The 18842-nt window shown below is 37.5% G+C and overlaps 3 protein-coding genes across 5 annotated transcripts in view; 1 reads left to right on the top strand and 2 right to left on the bottom strand.

The window, feature by feature from the left end:
- Window positions 1–18842, top strand: part of LOC126788376 (DNA-directed RNA polymerase I subunit RPA12-like) — a 265399-nt gene that overhangs the window by 46055 nt on the left and 200502 nt on the right. The window lies entirely within an intron of this gene.
- On the bottom strand, window positions 9799–14573 carry LOC126788373 (lipase-like). 2 transcript variants are annotated; one of them, XM_050514358.1, is made up of 9 exons: window positions 14365–14573; window positions 13437–13509; window positions 13052–13242; window positions 12899–12966; window positions 12572–12644; window positions 12332–12493; window positions 11435–11629; window positions 10577–10665; window positions 9799–10401 (listed from the first exon to the last, which is right to left on the bottom strand). In XM_050514358.1, the coding sequence occupies exons 3-9, from the start codon at window positions 13160–13162 to the stop codon at window positions 10188–10190; spliced, it is 912 nt and encodes a 303-aa protein (XP_050370315.1). In that variant the 5' UTR covers window positions 13163–13242; window positions 13437–13509; window positions 14365–14573; the 3' UTR covers window positions 9799–10187. The 2 variants fall into 2 exon arrangements, with proteins under 2 accessions (XP_050370315.1, XP_050370316.1); XM_050514359.1 differs by lacking the exon at window positions 14365–14573 and having other exon boundaries at window positions 13437–13630.
- LOC126788365 (receptor protein kinase-like protein ZAR1) lies at window positions 14988–17298 on the bottom strand. Of its 2 annotated transcripts, XM_050514340.1 has the most exons (3): window positions 16669–17298; window positions 15804–16464; window positions 14988–15727 (listed from the first exon to the last, which is right to left on the bottom strand). In XM_050514340.1, the coding sequence occupies exons 1-3, from the start codon at window positions 17218–17220 to the stop codon at window positions 15078–15080; spliced, it is 1863 nt and encodes a 620-aa protein (XP_050370297.1). In that variant the 5' UTR covers window positions 17221–17298; the 3' UTR covers window positions 14988–15077. The 2 variants fall into 2 exon arrangements, with proteins under 2 accessions (XP_050370297.1, XP_050370295.1); XM_050514338.1 differs by having other exon boundaries at window positions 15804–17298.

Genomic DNA, 18842 nt, shown 5'->3' with positions numbered 1-18842 from the left:
TTACTAGAGTACTATCTATATATTCAAATTCGTAGGAAATTTCAATGTAATCGAAACAAATAGGAAATTCAAATTATTTTATTATTTGAATATAATAATATATACGAAAAATTCTAGTATACATCAATGTATGCTATACATCCCACATCCGACGGTCGATATTGTTTTATGAGTGGGGTCAAAAAAATAATATCCGTTATCAACCGTTGGATGTAGGATGTATAACATACATTGATGTATACTAGATTAACCCAATATATACACACAAACATCTAACAATTTGGTAAATATCAGGGACACTATCAGCTTCTAAACACTATCAATAATGTCGTTACTGAGTTTAGTCGGACAGTGAAGATATATTGTAGAACTTATGTGCACTAGTTCGATGCTAGCTATTGTTAACCGACACACTTATTGTGAAGCAAACAATGTATGTTTCCCATAGAATTGACGCATTTCAGTAGCTTGGATTGTGTAGTTAATCAGTATATACGTGTGTAGGTGAACCTCGGCTCCTACAGTCCTACTTCCCTTCATGATGTGCTCTCTGAAGAATACTCTAGTACATACGCTTGTGATCGAAGTTCAGGCTCTATATCTCGTTCGGATCAAGACATTTGTCTTTTATATATCTATATATACATATATATAATTAATGGGCGTGGAAATGATCGAGCCTCGCTCGTGTGGTGGTTCTAAAAAACCCATCCTTAAAAGCAATTTGTTTTTTGATTATATCATACAATTTGGTTTCTGTGGCTAGTTTGGTTGTCCGCCTTTCATGCCCGTAAAATGAAAATGGTCAAGTAACAGAGCTGCTTGAAAATGGGAGAAGTTAAGTCAATATGAGTAGCCATATGAAACCACTTGATCGACGAAAGTAATATTAAGCGGACCCCATTTGGGAAGGACCACTTTTTTTTTAGGGGAATGAAACGAAGTATAAGTCAATACGAGCACAAGGCTCATACGATCACAAAAATCAAGCAAAGAGTGACAATCCACTCTAGGCCGGCATTATTACCTACTAGGTAAAATAAAAAACTAAACTACATATTACACTTGATCCATAGAAAGCACACAAATGTGCCACCTAAAGACAACCGATACAGGGCCAAGACTCACCATACTCATTGAAAATGAGCATTATTAAAAATAAAAACAATACAATAAAATTAAATAAATAAGTTTGATAGGAGCACTTTGTGCTACGTTCTTAATATATTTTTACCTCCATTTGTACTTTGTTTAACCCTTATTGTTGTAATATCGAGTCATTGAGTCACAATAGGAGTCTATGACGGTTATGGATGTGTATTTGTGCTTAAACGAGTTAAAAACGAAGAATTGGTCTAGAGTCCATGTTTGAGTAGGAATCCTTATAGGACTAGGAAACATTCACCCTTATCTAATGATCCTAATGATTCTTAAAATGAGCAAAACTTGGTTTGTGGAGATGATCACAAGAGTTGAGCATATGGTTTTGGTTCATTTGTGCACTTAGTTGTTAAATGAGGTTTTCCTTTTGTTATTCACAAAGTGCTTTCATTTGTTGAAATATGCAAGCTATTTGATGCTTTATTATCCTTCCTCTTGCATATACTTGTGTGTGAATTATAACCATGAATCTGAGTGAAAAGAATAGAGTATGCCTTGTGAGGAGGATTGAATTGACTAAACATGTTTTGTGCCTATTGTCTCATTTCTTACTTATTCATACTATGAAGCATGTTTATGAAACTTGGAATTTATGTGCTTACATTCAAATGCTTAAACTTGAAAGCTATGTGTTTTGAGATTCTAAGGCAATTATTTAGGGGCAATAGTGTTTTGTGTAGTTTTGTTTTGTTTTGCTAAGGGACTAGCAAAAGCCAAGTGTGGGGTAGTTGATAGGAGCACTTTGTGCTACGTTCTTAATATATTTTTACCTCCATTTGTACTTTGCTTAACCCTTATTGTTGTAATATCGAGTCATTGAGTCACAATAGGAGTCTATGACGGTTATGGATGTGTATTTGTGCTTAAACGAGTTAAAAACGAAGAATTGGTCTAGAGTTCATGTTTGAGTAGGAATCCTTATAGGACTAGGAAACCTAGTTGAATTAAGAGTCTTTATCTTTCTACGTTTTGGTCACATTGGCGATATCTTGAGAGTCATGTTTGCATTAGGAATCCTTGTTAGACTAGAAAACTTACCATTTTAGAAAGTCCTGCTTGAACTCAAACTCTTATTACGAAACTTTCCTAAATGAACTTTCCTGTTCTAGTAACTTACTTATTCTAGTAAGTTTCCTTTTTGCAAATTAGAAACTTTCCTAATCTAGTTGAGCTCATCTACTACATGTGTCTTTTTAAGACAACAAATGTCTAGATTAAGACATAAGTTTCGAAATGCATTAACTCTTCTTACTAATTTCGGTTTTTTATTTATTTTCAGATTTGAAGAGATAATTCAAGGAATCCATGTTGGACAAGGAGAGCTCCTCACGGCATGAATACAAATCCACAATGGAGAAGGAGTCCAATGCCGTGTATTTATTCAGAAAATAAAGAGATGATGCATGGGATAATTCAGCAAATTATGAGATAAATAAGGAGCCTTGTGTGTGAAGCTTTAGAGAGAAAATAGGAGTCTTGCCGTGCCTAGCAATCAGCCAAGGAGAAGGAGTCCAGTCGTGTGCAGCCCATGAGAGAAACAAGGAGAGAAGAGCTTGTTCTACAAGGAAGACAAGGAGAGCCATTCGATCCAATTAAAGAGAAAAGATCACAGCCGTGTAATCTCATTGATCCAGCCCATAACAAACCCTAGCAGCCTCCTCTCCTCCTTCCTCTATATATAGCTCGGCCTCCCTTCATATTTGGCATCACCATTCTCTCACAAAGCTAGCCGAATTGCTGCCTAAATCCATCCAGAAAATTCAAGCCAAAAACCTTCATCCATCACCACCAAGCCGTGTCATCATCTTGCCTCTTCCACCACCGAATTCATCTTCCTCCATCCTTCAAGGTTTCTAATGTGTGATTCATCCATGGCTTGTAAATTTTCTTTTGGTTTTCTGCAAATTTCGATTTCATTGTATGAATCCTTGGATGTGATTTTCGGTTTTATATGTGAAGAACATAAATTCAGACTTCTTTGGTTTTATGTTTTGATTGTATAAACTCTTGAATATGTGTTTAAGCCGTGTATAATAGCTAAGGGCAGTAGGATTTTCGAAATTAATTTAGGTTTTATTTCAATTAATTCCTTGAATTCGTACATCTAAATCAATGCTTGAGGAAGCCAAGGCCATGGTTCTCCTAGGGTTGCGATTTAATTCACCAAAGTGTTCTTTGATTGAATATGCGCTTCGTGTTTCAATTATTGATACTTGTTTAGGGTTGTGATAGTTCTAGGAATTTGCATGCTTAATCAAGATGAGTGACGCCATGCTTGCTTACATGTCTCCAATTCGACTTAATGTGCTTATGTGCTACTTTGTTGTTTAACTAGTACGCTTCGTTATGTTGAACTCTTTGTAGCATATGTTTAGGATTGAACGCTTCGTTGGTTCTAAATAATTAAGAAGTCGTAACGATTAGATGAACCCTTCAGACTCTAATTAGAATTAGAATTGAAATGGACTTAGATTTAATCAAACTAAGTCGCTGCCTATATGTTGTTCTATATGTGTTATACATGTTTCTTGAGTAGAATTCGTGTTTTGGTTATGTGATGAATGGATGATCAATTGTATATAAGTAATTTAGGATTTATTTTAAGTTGTAGTTTTAGAATCCAAATCAAATCCCCCAATAACATGATAAGTGTTGAGGCCCTTTTGATTCCCCGGACTGAACGATCCCTGCTTATTCTATACTAACGATGATGTTTTTCAGGGTATTTTATAGACGTTCTAACAAAACGCTCTATCAAAGTTTGGGCCCATAACAAAATCCAGAACCAAACAAACTCAAATCCTAGCCAAGATACAAACAGCAGCTGCCACCGCACCTTGATCCCGTGAGCAAGACTAGGGTCGGCCTTGAGATTTTAGGGGATATAGGCGGACCAAAAAGATGGGGCCTCTTATCTTTTATTGTAGTCACAATATTTTTTAACGAACGCAAGATAGTTTACGAATTGAAAAGAGCTTGCGAATTAAAATTTGCAAACAAAACTTACCCACAAGCTAGTTAAATTCAATAGTTTTTTACAAAAAACAAAAAACCTATAAATGAGCCCCCCTAACACGGCCGTTAGGGGATAAATCAAGCTGAATAGTTGAATTCAAATTGTTCTTTCTCTATTGCCCAATTCCCAAATATGCTGGAAACTAAAAAAATCAAAGAATTGATCTTTTATGGACGAGCAAATGGCGAACAATTACAATATGAGAAAAATAATTATAGATATAGCCAACGAAATAACAAGATAAAAATATGACTGTATGAAGCCTATCAGAATTAACTAGAACTCGTAGAGTCACATCCGCAAAGAAAAATTTAGAAAATCTAGAACTCTTTACTTCACCTTAACCTTACATATAATAATATTATATACACAGCTTTTTTTTCAAGGCCTACTTGGTTTGGAGGCTCTAGGCGGCCGCCTGCTAAGCATAGCCCTAGGACCGACCCTAAAGAAGACCCTAGCCGCCAGTGGAGATCAGATTCTCCTTTCATTTCCGCCAACACACTGATACGATGCAATCCCTATCTCGCATATCTTAATGATACATAAAAAGAAAATTTATGCATGAATTAATATCACAATAAGTAAACAACCGAAAGTGTTGGAATGGTGAAGTGAAAGCACATATATACCGGATGATATCACAATGGACATCCTCTCCAGATTTAAAAACACTTCTATCACTTAGAGAATAGAAAGTCCAAAACTGCAAAAAACAACCAAGAGGAGTTGAAAATATGTATCCCAAGATATTGGAGACTCATACGCAGTGGGGATGTCACACGGAAAGAAAATACAAGAAGAAGTTATCTACCAACAAAGCCGGAAAGAAGATTTTCTCTTCTAAAAAGAAGTACAATTTCTAGAGAAACTTCAAAAGAAGACTTGAAGGCGAAAAAAGAAAATCTATTCATAGGAAAAGATTTTTCAAGAAAAAGAAAACAAATCCTGGTTCTACTAGAGATGTAAAGAAATGCAGATGTTGGATGTGCAAAGCAGAATAACATTATGCGAATGAGTGTCCAAAAAGGATAAAAGATCATCAAGAGCCCTAATTGAAGAGTATGAAGAAGCAATTGAGTATGCAAACTTAAAAGGGTTCGAAATAGCATATTTTGATGAAGAGAATGATTTAGTCTATTCTCTAGAGTACCCATCAGAAGATGATTTCAAGAAAGCCTCTTCAAAAAGTTCAGAAGTAGAAGACAACGATGAAGGATATCGTCCTATTGTTGTGTTGCAGTTTCTCAATTGGAAACAAAATACCCTTGATATTATCAACAATTTCTACCCTAATCCAAAAAAATTCACCTGTGATTTCTATAAATGTGCATAAAATGAGTTAATCCCAATGTACTGTGAAAGTACATGCGAAACTTATCATCGAGAGTGCTTCATAGTAGAATTAGGTCGTAGAACAGCATAAAAAGATGCCGATATTCTTGTTGAACAAGAATATAAAGAGTTCCATGATTCAATGGAACAAGAAGAGGAGTTGAAAAAGGTCAAGTTAGAAGAAGACTTAAAAAAAATGAAGTTGGTGACTTCATCAAGTCAGAAAAAAGGATTAAGAAAGTCTGTTAAACTATCAGAGGTACATCAAATCTCATCAAGAATCATATCATTGAAAGAGTTAATCCTTTCATGGAACGGCAAGTTGCACAAATCAAAGAACAAGTTAAGCAAGTTTAGACTAGTAGATTTAGCAACTACATCACTATGAGATTGAAGTTCCCCAAATACAAGAAATACCACCTGCATGCGTTCGTGGATAGCGGCTCCAGGTACACACTCGCAAAAAGATATGTCATCCTAGACGAATATTGGGAAAAATCTCCAATATCAGTCACTAGAGTTGCTATGGGGGAACATGAAATAGTCATAAACACTATGGCTCACAATGTTAACATTTCTTTAGGCGGAGGAAGCTTTATCTGCAAGGTCATCTGGCAATATGAAAGCCAATGAGCTGATGTGTTGATCGGAGATGATTTCATTCTCCAACACACTGTGATTCCCACAAATGATTGAATTTGAGAAGAACCATAAGTTCTTTTGGGAATCTCGGCTTACAGAAGCAATAAGTGTCATAGGAAAAAGATTTACGGATCAATATCAGAGATCTTCAGCGAAGAGTGGTGATTACAAGCTAATTTTGGAGCCCATTTTACTGCTAAAAGACCATTTGAAAGATCAAGGTGAGATAGTGTCAAACATAGAATCTAAAAAATTCTGAGTCAGGAGAAGAGTTCGATTTACCTGAAAGAGGATCTGATTCAGATTCATTAGAAGGAAGCTCAGATGGAGAGGAATAATATATAAGAGAGCATAATCTGAAGGTATATGCGAACAAAGTAGAGCAAAAAAGGGTGCCAACCATTGCAGAAATAGAAAGGTTGTTAAAAGCGGTAATAAGTGAAAATCCTCAATTATACTGGGATAGAGACCCGGTATATTGTCAGCTCTAAATGCATGATGCCAATGTCATCTGTCATGTCAAGGTCATCCCTCATTATAGGGAAGAAGATATGAAAGAAATGGAAATCCAGGTTCAAGAACTACTTGAAAAAGGGTTAATCAGATCTTCAAATAGTACTCCACATCATGCTCTAGCCTTCCTAGTAAGAAATCATGCTGAACAAGTAAGGGGAAAAGCTAGGATGGTAATTGACTACAGAGATGTCAACAAGAAAACCGTTAAAGACGGTTATCAGATAGTTCAAGTGAGAGTTCTCATAAACCGACTCAAATGAGCTAAGATCTCTCAAAGTTTGACGCTAAATCAGGTTTTTGGAAAATGAAAATGCACCCTGATTCCATAGTCTTAACAAATTTTGGAACACCGCAAGGGCATTACGAATGGCTGATTATGTCGTTTGGTCTCAAGAACGCTCCGTCTATTTTCCAAAGGAGTTAACCCAAAATCTACCCCTCTGATAGTTGTCGGAAGAAGGAGACTAAATCATCTTGTTGACAAATGCATATGATTATTACTGGGCAGGAGTAGTTCTGGCCATGACCCTAGACCCCAATTAGGAAAGATTTGTAAGTTTCTATCAGGAAAGTTTAATGCGGAAAAATTAAAATATTTCACTGGGGATAAAGAGATGTTAGCTCTGATCAAGAGCATCAAAGGCGCTGAAGCATTCCTAGGAAATAAATTTGTAGTTAGAACTGACAACAAAAGAGTTAAAATTTTTAAAAACTACAAATTAACTGATGCAGTAGATAGAGAGAGAGTATTGAGGTGACAAATGTTTTTATCCCAATATGAATATGATGTGAAAATGATTGCAGGTAACAAGAACTTCTTGCCTGACGCTCTTACGAGAGAAATGACAACATTTCGAAGAGAAGAGGGAGATGAAGATGAAAGGAAAAATCCTAAGAGCAGGAGATCGAAACCACAGAGTCTTTGGAACTAATACAAAAAGGAGACAAGACTATTGGACCTCTACATGACATACCAGGCTATCAATTCATTGTGTCTTATGAAGCAGCTGCATCGACTCCGGCTAAAACTCAAGACATGATTCAACCAGGGGGTTGGGATCAAAAGTCCGAGAGAGGTATTGAGTATTCATTGTGTCCCAAGGGGGTTCTGATGAATAAGAAAAACTCGGTAAAGAGTATTCATTGTGTCCCAAGGATACTACGTCAACTGATCGGTCTCAGTGTAAAAGACCGGCTAGCCCGTCTTAAACGGTAGACGGTAAAGGCATACCAAGTGTTAAAGGCTGCTATTTTGCCAAAAAGCATAATAGTCCATTTTGGGGGAAAAATGGTTGAAGTCACTGGAAAGAAAAATGTTCATGGCTATCCTTTAAAGATATTTAAAGAACCAGTATTCAAAATAGAGAAGCTATTGGCTTTCAAGCATAAGATCGTTATGAATAATGTTCTACAAGCTTTCTATGAGGAAGACGAAGAACATCTGTTAAGAAGCTACAATGCCCTGACGAAAGAATTGTATGGAGTCCATGCAAAAGAAAAAGAAAAAGAAAATTCAAAGGAAGGCGGTGCAATGATCAAGTATTTGGAGGGTCCTGAAAGCGCACAAGTTCCTATTTCAGCCCTAAAGGAAATAGCTTGGTGGGAATTTCACTACAAAATCAGAAATGGTAAAATGTTTCCTTCAACCTTAGCTATAGTTTCCGGCCCATATTATGAGAGATGTAGATGTTCAAGTTGAACACCTTCAGAAGCAGAAGTTATGGCTCATTGAGAATCAATCTTTGAACTAAGTCAAACGAAAACCTGGAAGGTTTTCCAAGAATCATAATTCAAGCAATAAAGAACATTCGTCCAGATGGATGTATCCTGATATTGAAATTCATTTCTACCCCTCTGGAATGAGAAGTGTTGGACGGATGTAAAAATTACATTTCTCCATATCACACGAGGGGGAGTCATATCCCTCACTGGTCTCATCCACGGTATAATAACAGTGGAAAAAGATACATGAAGAAGGCTAATAGCGCCTGATACTATATATATATATATATATATATATTCAAAAGCAGCAACTTTAAGAAAAATTTGTTGGTTTTTCAAATAAAACCGCATTTAATTGACATAGTCTCCAATTATTATTCATACAAAAAAATGCAGAAAAGCTGCTACCTAAAGTCCTTTTTAATCTTCGTACGGATGTCATAAATTGCTCTTAAGGAATGTCCATCTCTGGTATGCATGTCATCACAATGTTACAACGATTGATCAATTGTCCTATACGAGTGCTGAAAAGTAGTTGGGAACTAAACGTGCAAAGAAACAATGAAGTATAGAAATAGGAAAAAAATAGGGAGGTAGGCCAAAGTAGACTGTTGGGCTCGTCAGGCCATAGGCCCAAATCCGAGATGGGTCAGCTTGGAGTGGAAACCGGATCAAGACTGGGTCGGACCCAAAGGAAACATGTCAAGCTCGAGCTGCAGTGCCGGGAGGCTCGAAAAAGGGCAGTCGGTTTCTAGAAAGGAAAGCGTTGTCGACATTGGGCTGCAGCTCCGGTTGACCGAGTTGAACGACCCGAGTCAGTTGGTCATTGTTACGCGGGTGTGGAGGCATTAGAGGCTTCGTCGAGATCGAGGTCGCTTGCAACGTCGGGGAGGCTCGAAAGAGCCGTCATCGATTCGACGAGGACCAGTGCGACGCTGGGTTGGACGACGAACGGAATTGGTTGACAACATAGGAGATCTTGCGATCCAAGTCATGAGTACGCTGCGCAAGTTTGAGAAGTGTGCTAATGTGCTTATCAATATCAATCACTTTAGTGTCTCAAATTTCAGCATTTGAACGACGTCTTCTTGAAACAGTTTATACTTTTTTCAGCAATTCAAAACACAAGTTCAATAGTAATACATTTTGTATTTGTGTTGAACACACGCATGCCTTTTGTTGTGCATCATGTCTACACAATCCCAACATGCATGGAACCAGCAACACCATTCAAAATGTCACAAGCAATCCAAATACAATTTGTTATGGTAATCTTAAACTCATGAGTTATGATTCAACAATAGCATATCAATAACTCTCTGATTTCTTCAAACCTTCATGAGTCATGACGGAGGTTGCCCTCTTATTTTCCGATCACTTCAACTACTGCTTCAGCATCTCTTCAGCTCCCCTCCACATGCCTTATGATCTCATCGGAGGTTAAAATTTATATACCAGACACGGGAAAACCCAAAAGGAAAGATAATATGGCACTCGAGCACAACTTTGCAACTGATCGTAATGGTATTAAAAGATCTACCAGTCTCAGTTTATTTACACAAGTCAACAGAATGCCGGTATTCGTAATCCAATGACTGTCTATGTACACATATAGATTCATATATACAATAGTGGCATTTGCAGCAGCAGCCCATATACCTTCCTCAGTTCATCAGCTATAGCTTTTCCAAATCAGAGAGGCTCTTAGACGCAGCTTTTTCACAAGGACAGGACCTCGGAATTGATCACTTCCTCAGTTATTCCGCAGGAAACAACAGCTGACGTTCTATTGATTCTACAGAGGCGTTTCCCCAGCATCTGATTGTAATTTGAGTTTAAGAACAGGAGTTCCAAGATCTCTGGAGAGAACAAAATTTCCTTTCATATCTGTTCTTCTATGATCAACTAAACCAGGAGCTGTCACAATTTGACAAGGTCTCCATGTCTCGTCCTTTAAGTCGACACCACAATAAATTAAATGGTCTGAAATGCTGTTCCCTATCACTGACCTGCATGGATGTGTCAAAACTTGTAACATCAAAATAGACAATTATTTCCAGCTTTTGCCTTATGTAACTTATTTACTAATCTAAGACTGCAAGGGGCCTGAATGTAGCAGAACATGATAAAATTATGAAATTGAGACGACAAATCTCCATGATTTTGCTATACAAGAGGGATTACCTGCTGCATGTTAGGTCCTCACCAGAATCATCACATATTTTCTCGACCTGATAAACAAGACTTCGCAATCCAATGTCATAAAGCCACACCTACAATAAGAATAAGGCACTCTCAATGGTATGAAAAAAGAAAGACTTGCTATGATATGATCATAAACATACATGTTAACATTAAGCTTTCACGAGGTGCAGGTAAGAAGACACCATTGTGCATTTCATTACACCACTACATCCGACAATGTAAAGAGTTGGGACTCATAAACTATTCTAATTTTCTGTAAAACCAGAAGTACTAATTCTCTTAGATTGGACGGCACCACATACAACATTGGGTGCATCAGGTTTATCTTACCAGCTGGCTTGGATTATTACTGTTTACTGATTTAAATCACTTTAAGTAATGAGAAAATGACTTGTAACTGTGAAGCTATAAGGTATCATACCTGGGGATTACGAAATAAAAAAACTGTAAAAGTGACCAAGATACGAGGGAAAAACTTTTGTTTAAAATTTCTGGAAACGGCACCTATCAGGTGTGTAGAACGGTCAGTCAATCATTAGATAAACTAAAATCATCTTAAAGTGCCAACTCAACTCAACTCAGGTATGACATCAACCCTGTGGATTTCTGGAGTACACGTCCCAGACTAATAAGTGTTGTTTAACAAGTATTCTTGAGAAAGATCATGGACAAAGCATATATGTTCTTTTACTTGTGACGAAAAGTTATAAACAAATAAACAAAGAAACAAACAATCACATATGATCAAGAACAAAAGCATTAAAAGGTTGGCCACAAAGAGATACAAAAGGCTTAAAAGTTTAAACAAGTAATCCACCTCAGTGGCCTAAACAATACCTCTCTCGGGAAGTGGTGGTATGTCTTCTGAGGAAAATAAGTGTAGTATGGAGGCAGATGAGGCACAACATCATTTCCATTTGTTACTCGTACAGTGTTTGGCACAATTTCGGTATAGTAAGTAGCAAATATTGCATTACCGATTCGAGGTTGTCCAAATGTCATAACTTGAACATTGTTCTCTTTTTGATTAACCTGGCAATTCGGAAAATGAAAAGAAAAGAGATAAAAGGATCCTTAGTTAGAATTTCACTGGATTGAAGAAAATGCTTATGGTGCAAACCAAATTTAACTTTCAAAGAACTAACATGTATGCATCAGGAACACAATACCAACAAGAAGTGAGATGCAAATAACACAATCAAAACTTTATGTCAGGTGGGCTTCTGGTATAAGTTTACACTCTTCTACCCTTTCAAGAAATTTGTTCGACTCATGAAGATATCTTGATCAGTAAAACTTCAAAAACAACCTACTATATTTTCATCAAGGCCTATATCACTAATTTTGACATAAGATACAACCTTCTCAGGCATGATATAATAACCATACTACGCTACAGATCATGCATACTACCACTTACATTACTGCTATTTACATGCACACTAGAATAGTATAACTAGATTTTCTCCTAAAGAACTGTTACAAGTTATCATTATATATACCATGCGGACATTTATGCCTTAGGCCATCACGTTGTGCACATACTACTCCATCAAAGACAGATAACACTAGTCACCCAATACACTCCCCTCCCAAACAAGCCAAAAGAGAGCCCATTTGCCATCAAATTATCATGCTTTGGAGTATGAAACAAAAATGATGGACTAAATTAAGAAAGTTATGTAAGATGAAACATGCGTAATGGAGACTGGCATGGTTATGAATTATGATTACCCTTAAATCAAGAGCACAAAATGAAGCCATAGCACCTCCCATAGAATGCCCTGTTACTATGATGCCAAGATCTCCATAGAACTCTTTGGCTCTTACAACAGCATTTAGAATTCCAGGTCGTATGGTTGTGTTGTGGTAAGCATTATAAAACCCATGGTGCACCTGAAATAATGCAAAAAGAATGAAAATTAAAACCTCACAGTAAGCAAACAAGTGGAGAAACTTCACTGGAATAAGTACCATTGCATCAGGCATGCCAGGGTAATCTATATCAAGTTGTTTCCAAAATAAGTCTTCAAACCAATTTTGTATGCTGTACACACAAAATCAACTATCAATCAACAAACAACTCTGGCCCAAGAACAGATTAGATATGTTGCCAGCGGAGATGCATATAATTCGAGAAAACCCACAACATATAATGCTCGCTAAGTTCTATAGACGGCCTCTCTTTCGGCACAATGGACCAGCACACAACTAAGCAGCATACACCCTTTTACTGGTCAGTCAATAACTTGGGCTCAATAATAATTAAGCAGGAAGGATATAAGAAGTCAAGTATTCTACCTGTTTCCCTGAGTCCCTTTAAATGCAATTATAATAGCATTTGGATCTGTTGCCACTCCAACAAATGCCTGAAATAGTAATGACGATGTGAGAATGAGGCAGCTAAAAGATCAACGGTATCAGTACAAACCAGAGGGAAGTATGAAACTGCACCTGTAAGCAATGCTGGACGTCCACAATTAGCTCCATCCTTTGAAAGTCCTTTTTCCATTGAATGAAGGAATAAGTCCCACACGTTAAGATATGGAAACTATATTTGATCATCGGAATCTTAGTATCTTAATCAACCTATTACATCTGTCGCATGTCCAAGAAAACAGCTCCGTCAAATCTGACAAATAAACCTACGAGAAGAGGAGTATAATTACAACTGCTACAGAGCACATAGCAGCAAATGTCATAAGCTTTGTTTCCCATTTCAAAAGACAGATCAAATACTCCGCAGAATTAATCTGTTGCAATCACATTTACGATGCCGAATGACAGACACAATCTAACTTTATAGAACATACTCATGAAACTTACGGTAGAAGCATACCTAACCAATATTGTGGCAAGAGTATGATTGTAGATGGTGTCCCGGCTATGAACTTTGTGCTTGTACTTCCATCCTGTGTTTGGAAAACAGAAAACTTATCTGTTAAACATGGGACTAGAAGTTCAAATAACAAAGATTTGGAATATGAATTCCAACACCCACAAAATACCGTCATCTACATTCTTCCCATCTACATTGGCATAATTCACAACCCTCGCATCTCTCTTTCTCTATTTTTTTTTTCAAATCAATATAAACAACAGACATCAATATCATAAACCCAAAGCTCATGACTGTGTATACTATTAAATGGGGCTTCATCACAGCAAAGAGACCCCCCACCCCCACCCCCACCCCCACCCCCACCCCCACTTACTATGTGTGATGCGTCATTAACTCAAAAATTTGATGCCTTCAAAACTATTTGCACCAACTAAGATAGACAAAACATCTCGGTATGAGCTCCATCAAGGAGCGCTTCCACCGGTCCATATAAGACCTCCTTCACTTTTGCTTCATAAAGAGACTTGATTTCAGATAGCTTGGCAGCACAAACAGAAGCAATGTGAGCTTCTATATCACATGTCCAGTGTCATTGAATATTCCATTTTCATCAATATTTCCCTCCAAAAACCCATTGATTCACTCCATAGTCTCAGCAATACATCCAATCCCCCACACCTCTCTTCTCCTAAATTAAACTTAATGACCTTTCCAACTATCTAGCACACCAAAATCACCAGCATTCTTTAAACAAAATCAACAGTGAAGTAAACCCAAGTAATTAATCAATTACAGTCTTACACATTTACACTAGTGAAACCTTGCCACCCTAATTTGATTGCCTCAACTTAGCAATTCCAAAATTTGGGAACAGAAAAAAAAAAGAAAAAGGAAGAAACTTTAAGTGAATAGATTGAAATTGAACCTCGCCCATCAGAAAAAGCAAAGAGGCAAGCAAGTAGTGCCAGTATGAGCAACCATCTCCTTGTCTCCATGATCTGCCCTCAAATTCAAAAAAAAAAATCAAATCTTTTAACTTTCTGGGCGAAATTTCACTAATAATTCACAGCGACTGACTTAAAGTGGGCAGCTGGGAAAGTCTAGAGCTATGGAGTGTGAAGATCCGGAAGAGCTTTGAGGTATGAAAATGGCGGATTGGAGCTACGACTAGTTGATACGTGAGGAAGAAGAAGAAGACCAGAAGACGTTTTACTTTAAAGCAGAGTTGGCTACGGCGTCGTTTCGTCAAAGAAAAACCGCTCAACTAGAATTATCACTTTGATTACCAAAATAAAAATGTATGTCAAGTAACATAATCAGTTGTCATATAAATGAATACAATCGCTGAGTAAATGATATTTGATTTCAATAATTTTTTACATAAGTGATTTATTGACTAGTTCATAAAGGGCTAAAATTTGAACTTGCGTTGCCTGAATTATATAAGTAAAAGAAAATTTGGAATCAAACGTATATACTAGTTCGGATGCAAATATTTTCTTTCTATTTATGCTGTTCTTTTGAGCCTACACATACAGAGGAATAAAATGGGTATGAAATGATCGCCTGGATTACATTGCATAGCTCTTACCGGTACATGTACGAAAGTGTTTTTTAATCATCCATGTAAATAGTTAATTAGGCCAATCTGGCCAAGTTATCACAGACACACCTCATTGAGGGCCTTCTTTCAGGGGCCTTAGCAACACAAGCAAGAGCAATCTTCATTACTGCAACAATTTCCTCTTCCATGTCCACATCTGGAGCTAACAGCTGGTCTAATACATCAAACACGACCTTTGGTTCCTCTGTGCTGGTCTTAAACCATTCAACTAAATCAATTTCTAGAGAACCAGCTCTGATATATGGCTTTTTGGCAGAAATCATTTCCATCATTATCACCCCAAATGAGAACACATCGCCTTTCTGGGAAGATTTGGCAACTTTGGTGGCTTCAGGAGCTTTGTAGCAAGGCTCTGCTGCAGCTATCGAGCTTGCAGCCCTCTGCAAATATGGAGATTTCTGAAGCGATGATGTGTTAGCTGTGAGTTGTTCAAATTGAAAGGATTCAGATTCTTCAGTTACTTTGGCGAGGCGGCCTAGTCTGAAATTGGAGATATGGGGATCCATCTTTGGTCCAAGAAGTACATTTCTAGGCCTCAAATCTCCATGGACATATTTTCTAGGACTATGCTCATGAATATAAGCCAAACCTTTTGCCATGCCTATCATGATTCTAAGACGTATAGGCCAAGAAAGAGGTTTGAAGGATATCATGCCTGGTTTTCCTAGCAAAACCATATATCACATGTATTAGAATAAACATTCATAATCACAATGAAAAGTTATGTTTAAGCAATTTACCATGAATTGCAGTAGAAAGGTCACCGTTCGGAATGTATTCATATATAAGCAGCTTCTCGTCAATTGACCAATAATATGCCAGAAGAGTGGTGATATTTGGATGCCTCATCTTTCCAATTGCTTCAATTTCTGTTTGAAATTCCTTGAACATTTGCGAAGCTTCATCTCCAAGACTTCTCACTGCTAAGGTTCGTCCATCTTTTAGAACAACTTTATAAACAATCCCAACTTTACTCTTACCCAGAAGGAATGCAGAGGCTTTCAGCAGTTTGTCAAGATCTAAATTGACATGCATGTCCAATTGAACAAATTGGTAATGCTCCGGAGACTCCGAACCATGTCTTGAAAAGCATAGCAAGTCCTTCGTGGGCATGAGTGTCTGTTCAAAATGTTGACTGACTTTACAAGAACAGATCTTCTTATACCATTTGGAGAGCAATTGGGCAGAAAGACAAATACCAAGAATGATACCTGCGATGACAAAGACCACAGCACATGTACTAGAGTTGCTTCTCCAACCTGAATTATGAGGCGGATTATACAACATGAATTGAAAATTTGAGTCCGGAGTGCTTGAATGACATGAGATCTGTATCGACGGTCCACAGAGAAAAATATTGCCTACAAAAGCTGTTGGTCCTTGATTGATTAGAGAGCCAACCTGTGGAATTGGTCCACTTAGATTGTTGTAACTGAGATCAATATAAACTCTCTTAGGAAGGTTTCCTAGGCTTGCTGGGATAGCACCATTAAACAAGTTGTGAGACATGTCGAGAGTTGCTCTCAAATTCGACAAGTTGCTAATGCCCTTGGGGATGGAACCACTGAACCTGTTGAAGGAAATGTTGAGCTTTTGAAGACTTACCAAACTTGTGATGCCATCTGGGAGGGAACCAGAAAAATGGTTTCCAGCAAGGACAAGACTCTTCAGTCTCCTGCACCCAACTATAGATAATGGTATCGAGTTATTGAAAGAATTTTGTGAGAGATCTAGAGTTTGTAGGTAAGTCAGCATCTGTATCTCATCCGGAACAGACCCAGATAATGAGTTTCCTGATAATACCACACTCTGGAGCTCCTTTGCATTGAACAACTCTGAAGGCAGTCTTCCGAAGAGCCTGTTGTTCCTGAGATTTAGACGGCGGAGAGCAGAGAGGTTCCCAAGAGCAGGAGGCAAAATCCCAGCAAGGTTTGTGTATGGAAGGCTGAGGGATACAACTTTTTCTTGCTTGCATGTGACTCCATCCCATGAACATGGGCTTTGGTCTGACGAGTTCCAGTTATTCAAAGAGCCTTCAGCATACTCAGTTAACGATTCCTTGAATGAAATCAGTGCTAATCCTTCTTCATTAACACGGCTCACAAATGCAAGAGAGTTGGATACAAGCAAAACCAAGAGAAGAACTTGCAAAACCATGATGCAAAATACAAATAGCTAGGCAAGCTTGATGGCTTGAGACAAAGTGGAAAATGGGGTTTGGAATAAAGATGAAGATGGAAGATTGGAAGGAGAGACTGACATTATATGAGAGCCTTGTACTTGCTGCTGGTTCTTCAATGACATGCAAGTGAAACTTCTAATGAAGCTAAATTACACCTTTTGTATAAAGGCATACTTCTAAGATAAGCCTGAATATATGAACTGGTTTCATAAGTAAGCATGTAGTAAGACAATTATGTAAACCTAGGGCACTTTAATCGGGTGTTTAGCATGAAGAAGTCTTATAATGGTGTCAAATCTGGTCTGGTTGGGACCATTCTAATCATTGGAACGCAATTGGAGGCGAGGCTTATGTCTTGATTTGCGCTGGAAGTGCAATTTGGTTATATTTGGTGTGATGAGTTTGACCACCACATAAGAGTCACGCAAACGCCAGTTTCACTAGTGAAATTTTCAGCAAGAGCTTCCGTGTGGTATGGTTTATGAGGAAATTTGTGTATCAGAAACATGCTCGAGTAGACATATTATTTTGAGTCATGTTTTGGAAGTGAGAAAGTTATATTCGACGCTAATCTACCAATCATGAAGCTGGCCTATCTTCATATCAATCTAGTTTTCTAAATTATGGATAATTAGTGTGCCGTAGTCGACAACATGTTACATATATGACATAATCTTGTAGTATCGGCGATCTTCTAAAATGTGGTATTCGATTATTAAAGACAAGATTTGCTAGCCATGTCTTATATATGCTTGATGAAGCCTGAGAAACTACAATGTTGTATGATTGAAGTGTGTTAATTTGGTATTCTAATACAACCAAGTGAACCAACAATGATTGTAGCTAGAGGAAGAAAATGGACCCATGCAATTGGAGCCCTCACGATGATGTTCTAGTAGCTGTCACTGAATTCATCGATAGACATGGCTAAAACAATTCTTTTGCAGCACAAAACAAGCTAGATTGATAATGCTTTGGACTAAAAATTAGGAAAAATCAAAGCACCACTCGTTAATAACAAACACACTACCTATTCAGGTAAAATTTGAAATCTTTGGTGATCAGTAAGAACGGCAGAAGTAGAACCAATTAAACTTCCAGAAGCACATGTCAATTCCACTACCCATAATCCATCTTATAATTATAATTGTTTTTTAGCAAAGTTCTAGCTTCTAGAATACATTTGCAAGAAGTAGACTTTTCTTCAGTCAAGAGTAAACAGGCAGCTAAGATATATTGCAGTAATAAATGATAACTAACCCACTAATTATCAGGTTAAGTAAGGAGTTTCCAACCAAGTTTAGCTACTTCTGCAATACAAATCTATCTGTGGTCCTTAGACCAAGTAGTCTTTTAGTTTAAGACTGTAAGGTGAGCAAATGGCAGCCTCAGCAAAATAGGAGGGTTTTCGGATTGATGAGATCAATAAACTTCTTCATCAGCATGAATTTCATGAAGTTGATCAGAAATATATCTCTCAAAAAGTTGCAAGTTAGAGGTAATGGAGTAGATATGCTGAAACAAGTCAAACTAGCAGTAATATTCCAGGGCCTTAGCTAATGTGTTTAATACTGTGATTAAACCTAGACAATTAGAG

Source organism: Argentina anserina, chromosome 3, assembly GCF_933775445.1.
Source record: "Argentina anserina chromosome 3, drPotAnse1.1, whole genome shotgun sequence".
NCBI lineage: Eukaryota > Viridiplantae > Streptophyta > Magnoliopsida > Rosales > Rosaceae > Argentina > Argentina anserina.
This window is presented reverse-complemented; position numbering and strand designations above follow the sequence as displayed.